General features: G+C 43.9%; 3 protein-coding genes across 5 annotated transcripts in view; all 3 read right to left on the bottom strand.

The window, feature by feature from the left end:
* The window catches only part of mmp19 (matrix metallopeptidase 19), a gene marked incomplete at its 3' end in the record, with an annotated part of 5,706 nt that extends 5,529 nt beyond the window's left edge, over positions 1 to 177 (bottom strand). The window contains exon 1 of the mRNA XM_080548210.1: positions 55 to 177. Coding sequence (XP_080404336.1) covers positions 55 to 150 — 96 coding nt within the window. The 5' untranslated portion in view covers positions 151 to 177. The remainder of the gene's footprint in view (positions 1 to 54) is intronic.
* A 6,087-nt stretch (positions 178 to 6,264) lies between these two features.
* On the bottom strand, positions 6,265 to 13,197 carry suox (sulfite oxidase). 2 transcript variants are annotated; one of them, XM_080548248.1, is made up of 5 exons: positions 13,114 to 13,197; positions 11,303 to 11,370; positions 9,902 to 10,106; positions 8,671 to 8,943; positions 6,265 to 8,373 (listed from the first exon to the last, which is right to left on the bottom strand). In XM_080548248.1, the coding sequence occupies exons 2-5, from the start codon at positions 11,356 to 11,358 to the stop codon at positions 7,123 to 7,125; spliced, it is 1,785 nt and encodes a 594-aa protein (XP_080404374.1). In that variant the 5' UTR covers positions 11,359 to 11,370; positions 13,114 to 13,197; the 3' UTR covers positions 6,265 to 7,122. The 2 variants fall into 2 exon arrangements, with proteins under 2 accessions (XP_080404374.1, XP_080404375.1); XM_080548249.1 differs by lacking the exon at positions 13,114 to 13,197 and adding an exon at positions 11,469 to 11,615.
* A 1,717-nt stretch (positions 13,198 to 14,914) lies between these two features.
* Positions 14,915 to 17,500, bottom strand: part of mcrs1 (microspherule protein 1) — a 9,187-nt gene continuing 6,601 nt past the window's right edge. For both annotated transcript variants that reach the window (XM_080548111.1, XM_080548112.1), the window contains exon 14: positions 14,915 to 15,680. In XM_080548111.1, coding sequence (XP_080404237.1) covers positions 15,594 to 15,680 — 87 coding nt within the window. In that variant the 3' untranslated portion in view covers positions 14,915 to 15,593. The remainder of the gene's footprint in view (positions 15,681 to 17,500) is intronic.

Here is a 17,500-nt window from a genome sequence, read left to right as displayed (position 1 = left end):
CAGAACAGAGAGAGAATGACAGACAGGCAATAATAAATAGAGCATAATACTTACAATTGCTTCAGTGGACTCCATCTCCCTGTGCATCACTGCGGTCATGGAGCAGAGCAGGAGTGGCGCGAGCACCGTCACCTGCAGCAGGTAACCCATTCCCTCGTGCCAACGGCTCTAAAGTGCGCCACACCGAAATGCAAAGCCCGTATGGTCGATCTACCGGCGCACCGATTGCAAGAATAAACTAGGTCTACTAATTCTGTTAATTACCGAACTGCTAATTCAACCTGACGCATTAACATTCAGTATGAATGTGTTTCACGGTCCGTTAGTCTCGCCTACGGTGGGACAAGTGTTACTCTGGGTTCACATCGTGTGTTCTGGAGGTTTTTAACCCAAGAGGCGAGTGAGTCAGCCTGAAACCACTGGGATGGTGATTCCTCCCCGAAGAATGAGAATGGAAACAGCTGCCAAGTTTACAGTTTGTCATCATTGCACCACTGGCATTAAAAGAATCGTGCAGCTGTAAGAGTAGGTGTTAGGCTACTGTAGGTTATGGGGGATATGAGGCTGAATTTATTAAAGGGTTTCAGGAGTTGATTTTGTTCAAACATCCAGGTTGTTCGAATGCACTTTGAGTTTTTGGTTTACTTATAAATCTATCTCTGATGAGGCTACTTATTTCCTTAGAAGACACATGGAGCATTTGGCCGTCAAGGTACAAGGGAACATTTAAACGTTTCCTGGACCCTTGCAACTGATAAGTGGGTAGTTAAATAATGCTCTCTTGCATAATACAAGAATTGTAAAGATGCATTTGTAAATCAATTCGTACAAAATTCCTGTAGTTGACCTATTTAGTTGACCTATTTATTAGCCTTTTTTTTTTTTTTTAGGTAGGTGTAGCCTTTTTTTTTTTTTTTTTTTTACTGATTCCTTGCCATGCCATGCAATCAACTTGTCAGTCAATTGTTGGAATTTGGTATTTCTGCTCTAGGCACAGAGTCTAGACAGAGGATCAGCCATATTCGGCACGCCTGGGGCAGTTAGGACTATCACAAGGGCTGCTTTATGAATGCCATTTTAATCATGAATGGTTCTCAAAAAGAGTGTTTGTGTCAAAGAGCTTTGAAGTTGATATTCAAGAACACTAATCTCCCGCACACAGTCAAGTGAGGGTTTTCCTGGATCGATTTCCTTGCACACCTGCCATCGCTGGGAGCTCAAACAGACACGTTCTGGAGAAATGCTGAAGTCCACATCAAAGCTGGCCAGCTGCACATTCCTCACCATGCAACAAGGTGCTACAGACAGGTAATAGTGACCAGACCGCAGGAGAACCTCAGACCCAGATATACAGTGCACTGGTTTGCAGGCAGTGTGTTAGAATGCCATAAATGTGCTGACATGTAGCGCATCTGCAGAAAACCTGAAATATCAGGATTCGACTGGGAAGAATCAGTGTCATTTACAAGTCACTGTTCATCCGGTTTGTCATCAACATTATGAGGATGTTACAATGTGACAAGGTCTGGTGAGAAAGTCCTCAAGTAGGGTCAAGGTCATTTTCAGACATGAGAATTGCCGACATGCAGACCTTTTGACCAGACCCATGTCACATACACTTCTGAAGGACAGGCTGCCATGCACCTTATTGCTGATCCCTTCATGAGCTCTGCAGGGAGAACGTGGCCCTGTCGGCATGGCTACAATGCAACAATCAGTGGACTGTCAACCTTCAACAGGAATTTCGGTTCTTAGCGTATTTCTGTATTGTTGCTAACAAAGTCTGTTGTTGTGTATCGGAGTAACTTGGCCATCTGTCAATTATCTAAAAGAAACATCGACCTTTTAAACACATTATTTGGTATGTGCACTTACTTGCAAGTTTTTCCTCTTCCTCTTACCTAATCATTACAGCTGAGGCCTGTCCTTCTTCTCCCTAACAGATGACAACTTATCCACTGATACCATCAGCAAAATTATTTATTTTTTTCGTCCTAGAGGTTTTTCAGTACTGAGGTTGTCATATTAATGTTTCTTTCCATCCTGTGTGGACATTATGTATGACTGTATCTGCCTCATCCTCCGGACGGCCGCTGCACATCCATCATAAGATGAATGGGGAAGTGGATGAGATTTGAATCAGGGTTGCTTTCTCAGCAACCAAGTACACATATATTATCCATTTACCATTGAGGCCCCAAAGAGATTGAAGCAGCACCATAACTCACGCGCAATCTTGAAGTGCGGTGCATCCCCCCTAAAATTCCATGCTCCTCATATAAAAAGCGTGAGTGCATGTAATGTAATGTGTAGCTATGGTAACCGTATGGCTATTTTGTCAACACAAGAGTATGTTACAGCTGGCACACTCTCAGTCTGGTGTTATACAGCAGCTCTGTCTCTGACTCCGCACATTACCGCAGGACGTCCGCAGGCTAGGACAGGGAGAGGGAGAGGGTTTCCGCAGGCCAGGGAGAGGGAGAGGGTTTCCACAGGCCAGGGAGAGGGTGTCGGGGATAAAGACAAAGAGCAGACATGTTCTGGAGGATGACGTGTCTGGCGTTTGCTTTGTGTGGGTTTTGGCACTGTTCGGTCTTCACTGGGTGTGTATGTGCACTGTGGACCCTATCATTTACCAGAGCCAGGCCCAGTGGTCATAATATTTAAAAAATAAATAAAAAAAAGAAAATAAATCCCCTGTGCTTACATTACAGTCACTATATAAAAGTGAAGGTTTTACTTGGAATTAGACCGAACATTGTCATGGTTGACAGTTCATGTGCTTTGGACTCTCTTTATTGCTATATCCCTCCTGTAGATCTCTCCCTCCAGTTCTAATGCACTACTAACCCAATAAAATGTACACTTTTGGTATTTAGCAGACGCCTTATTCCAAAGCGACTTACAACAAATACATTTGACTAAGTAAGTGAATCATCTATCCACCAGTCGTAGCAGGAAAAAGTAATCTATGCTCAGGCCAGGGGCCATTGGCAGTTGTCATGCTAGAAGAAGGAAGATTTTTTTTTAAATTATTACTACACAGGAGAAACAGTACAGGGCAGTAGTAGATGTCTCAGGAAGGCCATCAAAATGACCTATGACACACACGGATGTATACCACACTAAATATAAAAGCATCCTGCCATGTGTGACTAAACGTCCATAGCAGGAGATCCCAGGACACTCTCTGGAACGAAACAGTAAATCCAAAGACGGATTTTATATCTAAACAAAGCACTAATATGGTGTTTGTATGTATCAAGTCTGCTCTCTGCTGCTCATCCCAAGACTAGTCAGCTTTGAGTCATAGAAAGAAGCATAGACATAGAGTACAAGGTCACATCTGCATGGAAGCGCAACAATTTATCAACACCGTTTCGAGGGGAATACAGATATGCCTGCCAAACTAGGTTTCCCAGCGAAGAATGCTCCTTTTGGAAGGATACAAAAAATTAAATACAAGGGGCGCTTAGGTGGCGTAGCGGGTTAAGCGCTGAGGGACATATCCTGATTCCGGCTGGGGACATATCCTGCATGTCATCCCTCCTCTCTCTCTCACCCATCCTTCCTGTATCTATCAATAAAATGTAAAATATGAGTGGGACTGCCCCACTCAGAAAAAATAACACAAAAAAAATGAAATGAAATACAAATCCAGCTGATACATAACATGTACTTGAGCCTCTATGCTCCTACAAAACAATGTAACTAACTAGGTATTGATTGATGTGCTGGATATTCTGCTATCTTCTCTCTCTCTTTCTTTCCTCCCTCTCTCCCTAGGGGTCCACCCTTCGGTGGGGGGTAATGTGCAGCGTCAGCGAGTCTCGTGTCTTGCACATTACGGAGGTACCTGCGTGGTTCTGTCTGGTTCTGTGCCCTTACACACACTCGTTTCTTCCCTCTCCTCCTATTCATTGAGACATGAGACAGTTTGTTCTGGATCAGACTTCATTACAGAAAAGCAAACTCTCACATGCTGTTTTATACACAAATACCCAAAGTGGTCTGGACATGTGTTCGTTTGGTCACCTCTTCTTTCCTCCAGTGTTTTTTTAATTTTTACTGTGTAAAACTGTTCACAAATCTCTCTCTCTTTCTTTCTCTCTCTCTTTCTCTCTTTCTCTCTCTCTCTCTCTCTCTCTCTCTCTCTCTCTCGCTCTTTCTCTCTCTCTCCCACTCTCTCTTGTTCTTCCATTACTCCACCCAGTTTGTTTCTTTCTCCCTTCTTCCTCTCTTGCCAGCTGGAATTCTTCCCTTCTTTCCTGGAAGTTGTCTAGGCAAACTCACATCCCGCGTCCAACGTCACCACATCTGTGCATCATTGAGTTCAACGAGCAGAACAAACGATCAAGGCCTCCATTTTACATCACAAAGTAAACTACACAAAGTGATGACAGATGTGTGTGTTTGTGTGAGGAAGAGAGAAAGGGGAAGAGGTGACTCTAAAGTGCAAACCTCGTAAAAACTGAAATTCACTCCCAACAGAGTGAGTAAAAAAAAAAAGGCTTTGGAAGAATTCTCGGCAACTAACATCTACCTGCTGTAATTATTTGCAATTTGAGCCAAACTAAATGAAATGGTTGAATACATAAATAAGTATTTGCTTGCTTTGGGTATCTCTCATTTGATTAATTAGAGGAATTACTGCTAGTTGTGGGTCCACAAAAAAATATTGCCTCAAATTGACTATGTAACACCATGTTAATACAATGTTGAAACTACAGTTATTACAATCACACAGGTAGACGGGCAACTTAATGTAACATTTTACCTCAGGTGTATGCATAAGAGTATCGGTTCACATGTGACTTTGGAAGGATGAAATGTGTACACTATGTGTCAGATTTTTAATTTTAAAAATCCCCAAAAAATCTAAGTGAATACCTCCACCTGCTCAGGACAGTGTGACGTCGCTTTGGATAAAGGAGTCTGCTAAATGCCCAAAAATGTAAATGTAAATTCCCACAAAACATCGACACTATGACGTAGATGCCAAGACATGGCATCCTGCTGCTGTCTGTGTAATTAAGAGAGTGCGGTAAGTTGTTGTTCATCGTATAAAGTCAGAACAACGTCATCTCTCAGTCTGACTACCGTTGTCGTTATACAGGACGTGCAGGAGTGTGTGTTAATCTGTGGTGAGTAGTCAAGTTTATGTGACCTATATTCTGGCATTAGTCATATTTGGTCATTACTGTGAGGGTGGACTTTTGCGTGGTCGGGATGTTACAGACATCTCAGGAGGTCAGGCAGCTTTTTCCAGGGTGTCTCCCTGTACTGTTTCTCCTGTGTAATAATATATCATTTTTAAATCTTCCTTCTTCTAGCACGACTGCCAATGGCCCCTGACCTCAGCATAGATTACTTTTTCCTGCTATGACTGGTGGATAGGTGATTCACTTACTTAGTCAAAAATACAGAATATTTGTGCCAAAATGAAATCAATACAGCCGTATTGTATTTCGAGATGTGTACATTGTATTTCGAGATGTGTACATTGCATTTCGAGATGAGTGCACTGCATTCCGATGTGTTTTGGCATGATAAGCATGTGATTAAATTCTAGTCATGTTATTGGCTGGTTTTGCGGCTGGGGGAGTGGCTGTAATAGAATGTTTGTACGGTTCTCATACGGCTGTATTGATTTCATTTTGGCACGATTCATCATCCAAGTCAAACAACGTACAGTTATGTAAATACACTAGACATGACCTCAACTTCTGTAAATAACTTTCTGTCCACTAGGTGTCAGCAATGTATCACTCAAGACAGTAGAAGAATAAGACCGGTTGACTGACAGAAACGGAGTGTGTGTCTGTAGTTTGATTGAGAATGTATATCAAACCAGTGCATTGTGTATATTTCCATAAATGTACATGTACCGAAATTATGATGACAAAATGGCGGCGCGATCAGACACGAGGCTAGGGGGGCTCCCAACATCGGTGCTTTTTAGTGTTTTTAAGTACATTTGTATGTACATTTTTATTTTAGTACTTATAGGGAACGGTTGTGTAAATAGTACCTACAGCAGACTAGACTTACTAGTTGTATAGTATAGTATAGTGGATAGTGTACATAGCCTTTATTTATCTAAACCAGCTCTTTTCCCTTCTTGTTTTTAGTTTTTTTTTCCTAGCACCAGGGGAGCCCCCCCTCCCAAATTTCGTTGTTTGGTACCTGTACTATATCAATGACAATAAAGACCATTCATTCATTCATTCATTCATTCATTAACACAAGTCAGAAGGTGGAGAAAATATGTTTTTATTACACTTGATAAACCTTCATAAAATACCGTACATCTCAAAAGCAGTTTAGCTGATTAGTTTAATGAATAAATTATGTATAAAACAATCATTTTCATCTCTGAATAATCTCTGAAAATATAACTCTGAGAACTATGTTTTGTCGTATAATAAAGCAATCCAACATCGTATCTGACTTCTGAACACTACTGATTAAAATGGACGTCGCCATTTGAATGCTGCAGGTAATACTATATGAAAACAGACATAATCTGAACTATTAAATTAGATGACAACAAATTTAGAAATTGCTATAATATCTAGTTAAGACAATACGTGACTTATACAAATCATTTTGCATAATAATAATACTCTCAAACTGATAAGAAGTCATGGAGATTTATTGTCCAAGTCAAAACTATTACATAATATAGTTTACTCTAGTTAAATGACGAGACCTCCGGATCCTTTCTCTTATGAGAGAAGACTTGAGGTATGCGCTGGCAAAGTCTGTGTTTTTTACTTGGCCTTCAGCAACAGTTGGCACAAAGAGACTTACTCTTCTTATCTCGTTCTGTGTTTTGGATGTCTTCCCAACATTACAGACCACACTGTACTAAACGTGAGGCTTAACCTTGGCACAGATAGACGCCCACCTTTGGTTTTTACACTTCCACAGCACAGAATGGAGTGGTTGCCGTGCATAAAGACAGGACAGGAGTCTTTTCTTCAGGGCACCAACGGACTCGTGGTCAGTTTCCCCACTATGATGGAGTGGACCACCAGACAGTGTACATTAGGCATTAGGTATTGGGCCATCAACCATGTTCCTCTGCACTCCTGAAGCACGAACACCACCCTGCAGTCTCTACTCTTCCTCCTCCTCCTCCTCCTCATCCTCCCTGACCCGGACATTCACTCTGTGCCAGGCGTTGCTCAGCACGCCCCTCAGGTTCCAGATGGGCGCCACCGAGTCCGGCTGCATGTTGTAGCTGTTGTCCACCGCCTTGCACATGATCTGGAGCTCCTGGACGCCCGCCGGCAGAGGGGCCGTCAGCTCCCACAACTTCCAGGCCCAGGCGCGGCCCGTCGGGGGGGGCTCGGGGGGGGGCGCCTGCCCCTTCTCGCCGCTCTGCAGCCGGGCCACCTGCCACGTCTTCCCCCCGTCCAGCGACACGTCCACGCGCACCACCTCCCGGCCCCCGCCGCTCCAGGCGTAGCCCTTCACCGTCACCTCCTCGGCGCTGCGGTCCACCGCGGCGCCCTCGGCCGGCTGGGTGATGGCCGACTGGACGGGCAGCTCCTGGATGGCCGGCGCCGACTTGAAGTCCACCGTGTCCCAGTCCGTGGCGGGGCAGAAGCCCTTGTAGTCGTTCTGCTGCCAGTGGCTGCCGCTCTCCTCCTCGCTCACCGCCACGCGGCCCAGCCACTTCACGTTGCGCGCGCCCACCGTGCCGGGGACGACCACGCGCACGGGGTAGCCGTGGTCGGCGGGCAGGTCCTCCCCGTTCATCTCGTAGGCCAGCAGCACGTCGCCCTCCTCGCTCACCGCCTTGTTCAGGGGGATGGACGCGCCGTAGGTGGTGCCGGTCACGTCGCTGTCCAGCCCCTCGAACTGCACGTGTCTCGCCCCCCGACCTTTGACCTCCGGCCCGTAGCCGGCCGCCAGCAGCACGTCCCGCAGCCGGGCGCCGCCCCAGGTGGCGTTGCTGATGGCGGCGATTCCCCAGTTCAGCCCTTTCACCTGCTTGACCTTGTTCATCTCCGAGCGGCGGTTGCCGGCGCACTGCAGCGTGGCGGTGACGGTGTGCTTGGGGAAGCGGGTCTTCAGGTCCTCCAGGGACAGGACCAGGGGCTCCCTCCCGCCCCCCGGGACCGCCTCCACCTGCAGCCGGTAGGAGGCTGGGTCCACCTGCGGCACGGGGAGGTGGTTCCTCTTGAAGAAGATGGCCGAGGGGGTGATGTAGCTGTCGGAGAGGAGCTCGGGCGGGGGCTCGCCGTTGAAGGGCTTGGCGCTGTTGACGCGCATGGCCGGGTGGCGGGCGGGGTCGCCGGAGTAGGGGTCGGACGACACGATGCTCTTCTGCAGCTTCTGGTCCTCCTCACTCAGCTCGCCCACCTTTATTTTGTGAACAATTGATATTTGTATTCTTATTTTTTTCCTCTTTCCAATACTTGAGGGAACTCTATATTTATATTTGTATTCTTTTTTTTTTTTTTTCCTCTTTCCAATACTTGAGGGCACTGGAGGGCACTCTATATTTATATTCATATTTTTTTTTTTCTCTTTCCAATACTTATGGAGGCCTCTCTCCCCTCTATATCATTGATTTGAAAGTCAAAACATGTATGTCCCCATCCCAGATTGCCCCTTTAACACAAACAAACACACCACAAACAAACACATCTGGCCCACCTTGTACTCTGCCAGGATGTCCAACACGTGGTCCTGGCCGTGCACGGCGTAGAGGGCCCAGAAGGGCTCCAGGGCGCCGCCGGCCGCCAGCAGGATCTTATCCCCGCCAGGGTGCAAGGCCACGAACTCAGTGATGTCATAGACGCTGCCCTTGTAGGTGACCCACACGCCTTCCTTCACAGAGCGGTGCTTGGTGACCTCGTCCTGGGTGAAGATGGGCAGGGAGGAGGCGTGGCCTATGGGCTGCCCCGCGCTGGTGGCCGCACGCTCAGCCTGGACAGGAAACAGACAGACAGGAAACACACAGACAGACAGACAGACACGATGAGAAACACTACATGAAAACAAGTGGGTTAATAATAATAATAATAATAATAAAACATTAGACTTATATAGCGCTTTTCTAGACACTCAAAGACGCTTTACAAACTAAAAAGATAGAGTAGTAATAATAAAAAGAAACAAAAAATATAAATAAAAGAAAGTATAGGGGCCTAATTACGGTAGTGCTGGGGACACATGGGAAGGGGAGGGGGAGAGGGTTAACTGGTGAAGGCGAGCTTGAGGGTTTTGAGGGCCTGTTTAAATGTTGGGAGGGTATTGCAGAGGGACGGGGCTGCGGCACTGCATGTTGAATGAATGAATGTTAACGCTGCATGTTGATGGAAGAATCTCAATGGATTTCAGTGAAGGCCCATATTGTGACAGCAGGAACAAGTCAGCAACCGACCAAATGTTCAACCGACTTTTATTCTGAAAGATGTAAATTAAATGTCAACGTTGTTGAAAATCAATGACACACTCGCTCGCTAGTCAAGCCGAAATATTGCAATGCAATGGATTCTGTGAGTAATCCCCACTACTAACTAGTTAGTGTACAGTAGTGGGGATTACTTGCCGAATCCATTGCATTGCAATGTTTCATTTCGGCTTGACTAGCGAGCAACTGGCTTGTTCCCACTTTCACCAGCTGCTGTCACATATTGTCTACTCTTAATAGTATCACCCCCCACCCCCCCCTGTCGTGGAATCTAAGACACATCAAGTGTCAACAATATCTCCCCTATTCAATCTAGCCTACCTGTCTATTTAATGGCTGTCATGCACTATGTTGTTTGTAAGACTTGACAAAGGCTACGGCCAAAACCGTTGTCAATTAAAATCTACACTTTTGCATCTGGGAACTAGAGTGTGCGGCTTCTACTTCCTTTAACACTATCTCCCCTGTCACCTGGCTGTGATGGAGGCCGTAGGCCAACACGGCACCCGTCCCAGCCAGCAGCCCAGCCAGGGCGTGTCTCCAGTCGGGGCCGTGGTGGGGACGCTGGTGGTACTGGTCCCCTGACTCCTGCCCCCCATGGCTGCTGGCCCAGCGGGCACAGAGGCTGCCTGCAGACGCAGCCACAGGAGGAGCCGCGCCCTGCAATAACCGTACCCTGGAGGAGATTACACAGCAGGGGTCATTGAAAGGTCACATCTCATCTGACACCCAGGATCCAACCGCTGACACACTTAGGTTACTCATTACACACCCACAGTCTTACCTCATGGATTCTTGGGAAGTGGGAAATGAAAGTCATGACTTGTGACTTGTGGTAAGTTGTAGTTGTAGTAGCAGTGGTGCACATTTAATTGGTAGAGCCTGGTTAGTAAGAAAATGCCACCCAGGAACCGCTTGCTTACTCAGGATACTTACATTTACATTTACCTTTTGGGCATTTAGCAGACGCCTTTATACAAAGCGGACTTACAACAAATACATTTGTCTAAGCAAGTGAATCATCGATCAATCATCCATCTTTTCATCGGAAGAAAAAGTAATCATACTCGTTACACCCACAGTCTAACCACATGGATTCTTGGGAAATGGGGAAATAAAAGTCATGACTTTCATTAACCACTTCTCCATTAATTGTGGTGAGTTCTAGGTGCACATTTCATTGGTAGAGCCTTGTAGTGAAAAATTACCAGAAATATGACTGTGCAACTGTGAAAAACTAGACTGTTTGTAATACCATAGCAGGTCTAATTAAACTATTTGTATTTGTTTTATTTCTTTTGATACTTAAAGTTTCGTCCCATTGAACTTCATCATTGTTGAAATGATGTCTGCACCTGATGTGACCGGATTACCAAGACGTTGGTGCCAGGCGGGCCACACTGTGTCAGCATGGCAATAAAACTCAAAGCAAACAAAAGGGGGAAACTAATCTGTGTTTCAGAAGCTCCTTGATAAGGAACCAATTAATTATCTTCACTCCTGTCTTGGCAATGATTAACCTGACTGGGTTGGGTGACAATGATTCCAGTCTAGTAGTCTAGTAGTCTGTACAGGCTGGTCCTTGCACATCGCTGGCGGCCCAGGGTGGGGCATACAGGACACACTGTTTGTTTTTGGGAGACATGACAGATTTTTGTCGCTGCATTGGCTCTACTAAAACCTGACCTTTGATTGGGCAAGAAACAGATAGGCCACTAAAGCCATACTAGGGCAATAATGAGACAAGGAAGATGCCAGGTATATATAATATGTTACAGCGTTTCTTTAAGATTTATTTTTTTCTACTAAAGTTAAGTTCAAAAGGTAGTTAAGAGACAGTGGCTTGTTTCACCTAAGCTATTACATACATACCTTTGAGTCTTGAGGCCTACCCTGGTTAGGCCTTGACAGTGTCTGAGGAGAAGCATTGCATTGGAGGTCTGAGGGAAAAGAAATAGAATTCACACAACAAGCAGCTTACAAAAAGGTTACTTTCAGTGACCAATTGGATTGTCTAACTCCTCCAACTCCTCCTCACCTGGCCAATCAGGAGCTACCAGGGGCTACCAGCCTACCAACCCAGTTAAGGGGTGTGTGCAGAGAGGAGGGGTAGCTTGAGAGCAGGGTTGTTGCCAGAGGGGGCAGGTTACCGCCGAAAGGGCTACTTTTGATCACACTGGACTGGGCCAGAAAATAAGCATTTGGCCGGTTGGGCTGGGAGAAATAGTATTTAGGCGGTATCAAAATGTCAGTGCCTGCAAGTTACAAAATGCTAGTTAGCCTAAAACACACACCCTAGTAACTACATACATTATATTATTATTATTGTTATTATAATATTATTTTACTAACATCATTGGGAAAAGACATACAGTTTAGGGGCACCTGCCCAATAGTAATTAACGGTTTTCTGGCAATCTAGATTTTGGGCTGGTTTTTGGTGGATTTTTAGACTGTGGTTAGGCTGGAAATGGTCAATCCCATCTGGTAACCCTGCTTGAGCGTCTGGTAGAAGATCATGGTCAAAGTTTCTCCAAATTCCCATTTAAAACCAGGAAGGACTCTTATCATCATTTCTCAGAGCTCATATAAGTCACTGACGGCGTCTCACGTCACTCCAAGTCTGAACTGTGACCTGAGACAAACCGCCAGTTCTTAAGTGGTTTATTGCTCGTCATAAACATGACCTGACTCAGATAACAGTTGCTGGCTCAGACCTAATTCCTGTACGAGAATCGTTTTTAGATAAAGACTACACTGAATAAATAGCATCTATCTTTGGCCGGAGGTACAGGTGTATTCAAACCTCCTCCTCCTCCACCAACTCTTATGTAAAGGCAGTGCGTCTTTGACATCATGCCTTTAAACCACCAGCACTTTATTGTAGCACTTGTCTTTAGGGGCCCACTGTTTTTATTTATTTATTATTATTTAAATCAAGTGTGTGTGTTTCTGTATATTGATTAGGGTTTTAAATACCAAATACATGGCAGTGAACTTGAAAATCGTGACGACCATCAACTGGTCACCAAAATGCAAAGACAACTGTTACTGAAGCCACAACAACAACACTGACTGCCTGACTGTATGTTTTTCAAACATGATCACTGGAGAGGGGGGAGGGGGTATTCCATCAACGTCGCTAAAGGAAAATCCAGGCTTATTTTTGGCTAAATCTCGCGAGATTTATCAAAATAAGACTGGATTTTTCTTTAGTTTAGGGGCATTGATGGAATACCCCCCTGGGTCTGTAGTGGCGATTGTTTTAGCCTCTTTCTACCATCGGGCATGGGGCGAAATGGGAGTGCTGGGTCTTGCATGGTCCAGACAGGAGTAGCTACGGATAGTAGATGTTAATAATCTTAATAAAAATGTGCTGCACACAGATAGCCATTCCGAATAACTAGCTTAGCATCACATGGTGGTCAGTATGAGAAAGTTACGACTTTTTCCTGCAAATAAGTTGCAGCAGCCAACAGTGTTTCCATCACATTAACTGACAGGTTACATAATATGTAGCTGTCAAGTTTACAGATGACATGAGTTAGCTAAGCTATCGAGCCATGTCCCACGTTACCAGTCAGGGGGGTGTAGCTCCACATGCACCTACATTCAGACTAGCCCCTTCTGGTCAAGCTAAATTAGACATTCATATTAGCAAAAGAGCAAGCGGAATGACTTACCTAGACTTTCCCTGTGTCTTAAAGTTGATTATTCCAGACGCACTGGTGTGCTGTCTGTCAAACACGCCAAGCCCTCCTCCCCCAGCACACAAGCCGGGTGACGTAGGGGTGATGACGTAGTACGGAATCCTGAGGTAGGCACGATGTGACGTCAGGGGGAGCCCCGCTGGAGTTGGTTGGGTGGAGTTACACCCGATTGAAAAATTCTTCTGAACTCAAAGATAGATACAGTACAGGCCAAAAGTTTGGACACACCTTCTCATTCAATGAGTTTCCTTTATTTTCATGACTATTTGGTACATTGTAGATTCTCACTGAAGGCATCACAACTATGAATGAACACATAGGAATTATGTATTTAACAATAAAGTGTGAAATAACTCTAAATATGTCTTATATTTTAGATTCCTCAAAGTAGCTACCCTTTGCTTTGTTGTTGTTAATAAAATATATAATAATAATATTAAATATAATATGTGTTAATAATAATATGTTATTATATATATTTAATATTATTATTATATATTTTACAACAACATTTTTTTATTTTATTAACAACAAAAAAGCAAAGGGTGGCTACTTTGAGGAATCTAAAATATAAGACATATTTAGAGTTATTTCACACTTTTTTGTTAAATACATAATTCCACATGTGTTCATTCATAGTTTTGATACCTTCAGTGAGAATCTACAATGTAAATAGTCATGAAAATAAAGGAAACACATTGAATGAGAAGGTGTGTCCAAACTTTAGGCCTGTGCTGTAGGTAACTAGCTGACACACACACACACACACACACACACACACACACACACACACACACACACACACACACACACAGCCGCTAATGTATCTGGCTCTGTACCTAACGGAAAACCTTGGTACGTTTTATTACAAAGGTAAACTAGTGTTCTCAAGTCATTGGGTGAATGTCTCCTCCGCCCCATATCTACTTCAGACAAGTGCTGATTTGCAAAACGAGGAGACCCCCCCCTGCCCTGCCTAGTGCCTAAAGTTCAACCCCTCAAACAAAAAAACTTCAGCAGAAAATAACCCTAGGGTTAAGTTGGGACAACCTAGTGGTTCAGAAACAAGTCACATAACTAATAATAACGATATAAGCAGGCATACAAATGTAAGCCGATTCTGGCATTCATTAGAAGTTGAGACGTGTCAATTGGTTACTTAATCGTGATTCAGCATTGAATAAATTGTCCTGGGTGGGGATGACTTCAAAAAAGTCGATTTAGAATCACTTTATGGTTCTCCCCCCCCGTCAAAACATGATTGAAGTTTAACCAAGACAGTGTCGCAATCGGGAGACCCATTTTATCTTGACTGGAGCTATTATGGAAGTCATAAAACCATTTATGAACTGCAAGAACAGTTTTTCTACTAAGGTTTTTCAGTTAGCATATCCTTATCTATTAGGCAAGGTCTATATCTATCATCAGTATCCCTATTGCATACGTCTGACATCCTGTTTGAATCCTACATGGTCGGAAAACGGATATTAATTATCAACTTGGACTGCATGAACATGGCGAATTCCACGAGTGCAAGAGAAAGCAAAAAAGTGGAGTCCAGTAGAGTAGTTCGCGTTGAGCAGAACATGTGCGCTTGTCTGGTTAGTTCTTGTGCAACAGCGCTACCCTGTGGTTGACTAAAGCCCTACACCTAGATTGCGCACTACAAAAAAGGTTTGGTTGCTTATAATGTTGCGGTTTCCAAGGCTTCCTCGTTATTTCGGCAGTTTTTATACATTATACATACATCAATTAATGTTTTTCCCCAATAAACCATGAACATATTCCGTGTTTATTAGCACTTTACAATACTCTAGGAATGTCTCCCTGAATACACAACTAATCCTTAATACTAAATTCAAAACTACTATAGCCCCACACATTAACGTTTACTCAGCTTTAGTTTACCTTGAACAGTACTAAGAGTTACACAATTTTACTATAAGTGACTTCCTATTAATCCAGGTGTATCTTTACAGGTGCCAGCTCAGCAATAAATGATGAATGGAACAACATGAAACACAGTTTAGAATCAATGCATTGTCTTATAGGCACTGTGGAACCTCCTGATATGAATCCCAATTTAAACTTTAAAACAAGACTAAACTGGTGATACGGTCCTGTAATTAGAAAACTGTCATTGAGGATTTAGGGATTGCCCCCTAAAATGTCCAGCGGAGGAGAATTCAAAAAAGTTTGACCGAAATCAAAAGTTTCAAATTGTGCATGTGTGTCCTGATCTTGCTTCTTGGTGTACCAATAGCCCAAGGGGTTCCTCTCTCTTTCAGGTCCATATATGGTCCTTCATGTTGCCCTTGTCTGTCAAGTTCCTGGTAGCATACAGTGTGTCTAATCAAGAAGACCACAGTTTGTTGCCCTGAAAGACAGGTCTGTCTGGAGCCAGACGTTGGACTTGGACCTCCCCTCCTTCCTCCACTGTGGCAGCACGGCTCTCACTGCTGGTTCATCTTGGCTGCTTCTGCTTTGATGAGGGAGATCAGCTCTTGGTTGATCAGGAACACAAAGCGAAGGCCAGCAATCTGTGGAGACAAAAGGGTTGTTCGCGAAATGAGAAGACTGTTGTTTCTCAATAGTAATGTCTTACCATCTGAGTAAATATTTGGTAAAAGAGAAAGTTTCAAGTTTCAGTCGTTTTTCTACTACACGTTTTTTAGTTATCATCAGGGTTCGAGTTATGTGGGAGCCAATGGGAGCTGAGCTCCCATAGAGATGGTCTGAGACTCTCTGAGCTCCCATGAAGGCAGTAAAATCAAAAATCTGTGGGGGTCGCTAATAATACATTACCACAACTATTATTTGATCAAAATGTCAATGTAATGAATATAATTTAATTTATATTATAAATATTGTAAAATAAACACGTTTTCCAAAAGAGCTACGCGCACCATTAATCTCCTGTGAATGACAGTAGGCCTTTGACTGCCTGCACTTCACCACCAAGACACCATGGGGCGCAGTAGAATATTGTGCAACAGCAAAAGGTTGATTAATCAGCTGTGCGGTAAACCGTTGGAACACACAGTGCACAGCTGATTAATCAATTAAACCAATAGAGTGAGACAGGATATGTTCATATACCAGTTACCTTTCAGGAAGTAGTGAGATCGTGCACCTAGCCTATTATTGAGAAGCAAACATTCATTCATTAGCTATACAGGAGTATATACATACAGTAGCTACCATGCCGCCCAAAAAAAGGCAATTTTTTGACCCTCTCCCGTTCATCCAATCTTGGATAAAGAAAGAACATCGGACGTCAGCATCATGGGTTCCAGGACCGCGACCGCAGCCTACTGAAAACAGACCAAACAGGTCTATCTTGTCTCCGTAAAGGTAAGGTGGCTTTTACTTTTTACTAACCTAGTGTACATGTATTTTTCGCTCCTTCTGTATAGCAAAAATAACACAATTATTGGCCGAGATACATGTGTGACTATCGCTTTTATAGCTGTTGTTTCATGTGGGGCTGTTGATGTGGTGAAATGAGTAGCCTGCAGCTGTAGCGTCAGGATATGTTGGTATTTGAGGAGGAGGATGAGGATGAGGATGATGTTTCGGTACCGGTACCGTTTTTAAAGTATCGATTTGTCACCGGTATCGAATAAAACCCAAACTGTACCCAACCCTAACTATATGTTTACATGCCAACTAATTAGCTAATTCATTTCTGTCATTTAGAGCTGAGGGGAGCAACAGAGAGACGGACAACAGGACAGCAACAGAGAGACAGACAACAGGACAGCAACAGAGAGACAACGGGAGAGGAGAGCAATAGAGACAGAACTGAATGCACTGAACTTTTTTTTTTATTCTTTGCATTATTAACACTGTTGTGTTATTGTGTTATTAAAGTGTTTAAGTGTTTTATGGTAAAGCATTATGAGTGGTGTGTGTGTGCAGGGTGCTCGTGAGTTGTATATTTTGGGGAGGGGGGAGGCTTGTGTATGGGGGCGGGGGGTCCTCACACAAAGGAGTAGCCTAGGGCCACTGACCACCTTAATCCGCTACTGCCTATAGCTAATTAAAACTTGTAAGTCCCATCGCTGTGTGGGCATGATTCGCGCGTGCATGAGAACATTTCGCACTGTTATTTTGGAGACCCCCACAGAGATCAGCTTATAACTCGAACCCTGGTTATCATATCCTTATCTATTAGGCAAGGTCTATATCTATCGTATTCCTATTTCATACGTCTGACAATCGCCTTATGATTAAACGTTTGAGGCGGAAGTGCATTAAAGACAGAATTACAATGAGGTATCTTGACTGCTCACAATGTTTTAGTTTGGGGGTTTTTAAGATACATTTTTGCCTTTATATCTTTCTTTCCCAGTCAGCA

The sequence above is a fragment of the Nansenia antarctica genome, assembly GCF_963989245.1.
Source record: "Nansenia antarctica genome assembly, chromosome: 18".
NCBI lineage: Eukaryota > Metazoa > Chordata > Actinopteri > Argentiniformes > Microstomatidae > Nansenia > Nansenia antarctica.
The sequence above is the reverse complement of the archived record's forward strand: the minus strand, read 5'-3'. Positions and strand labels throughout refer to the sequence as shown.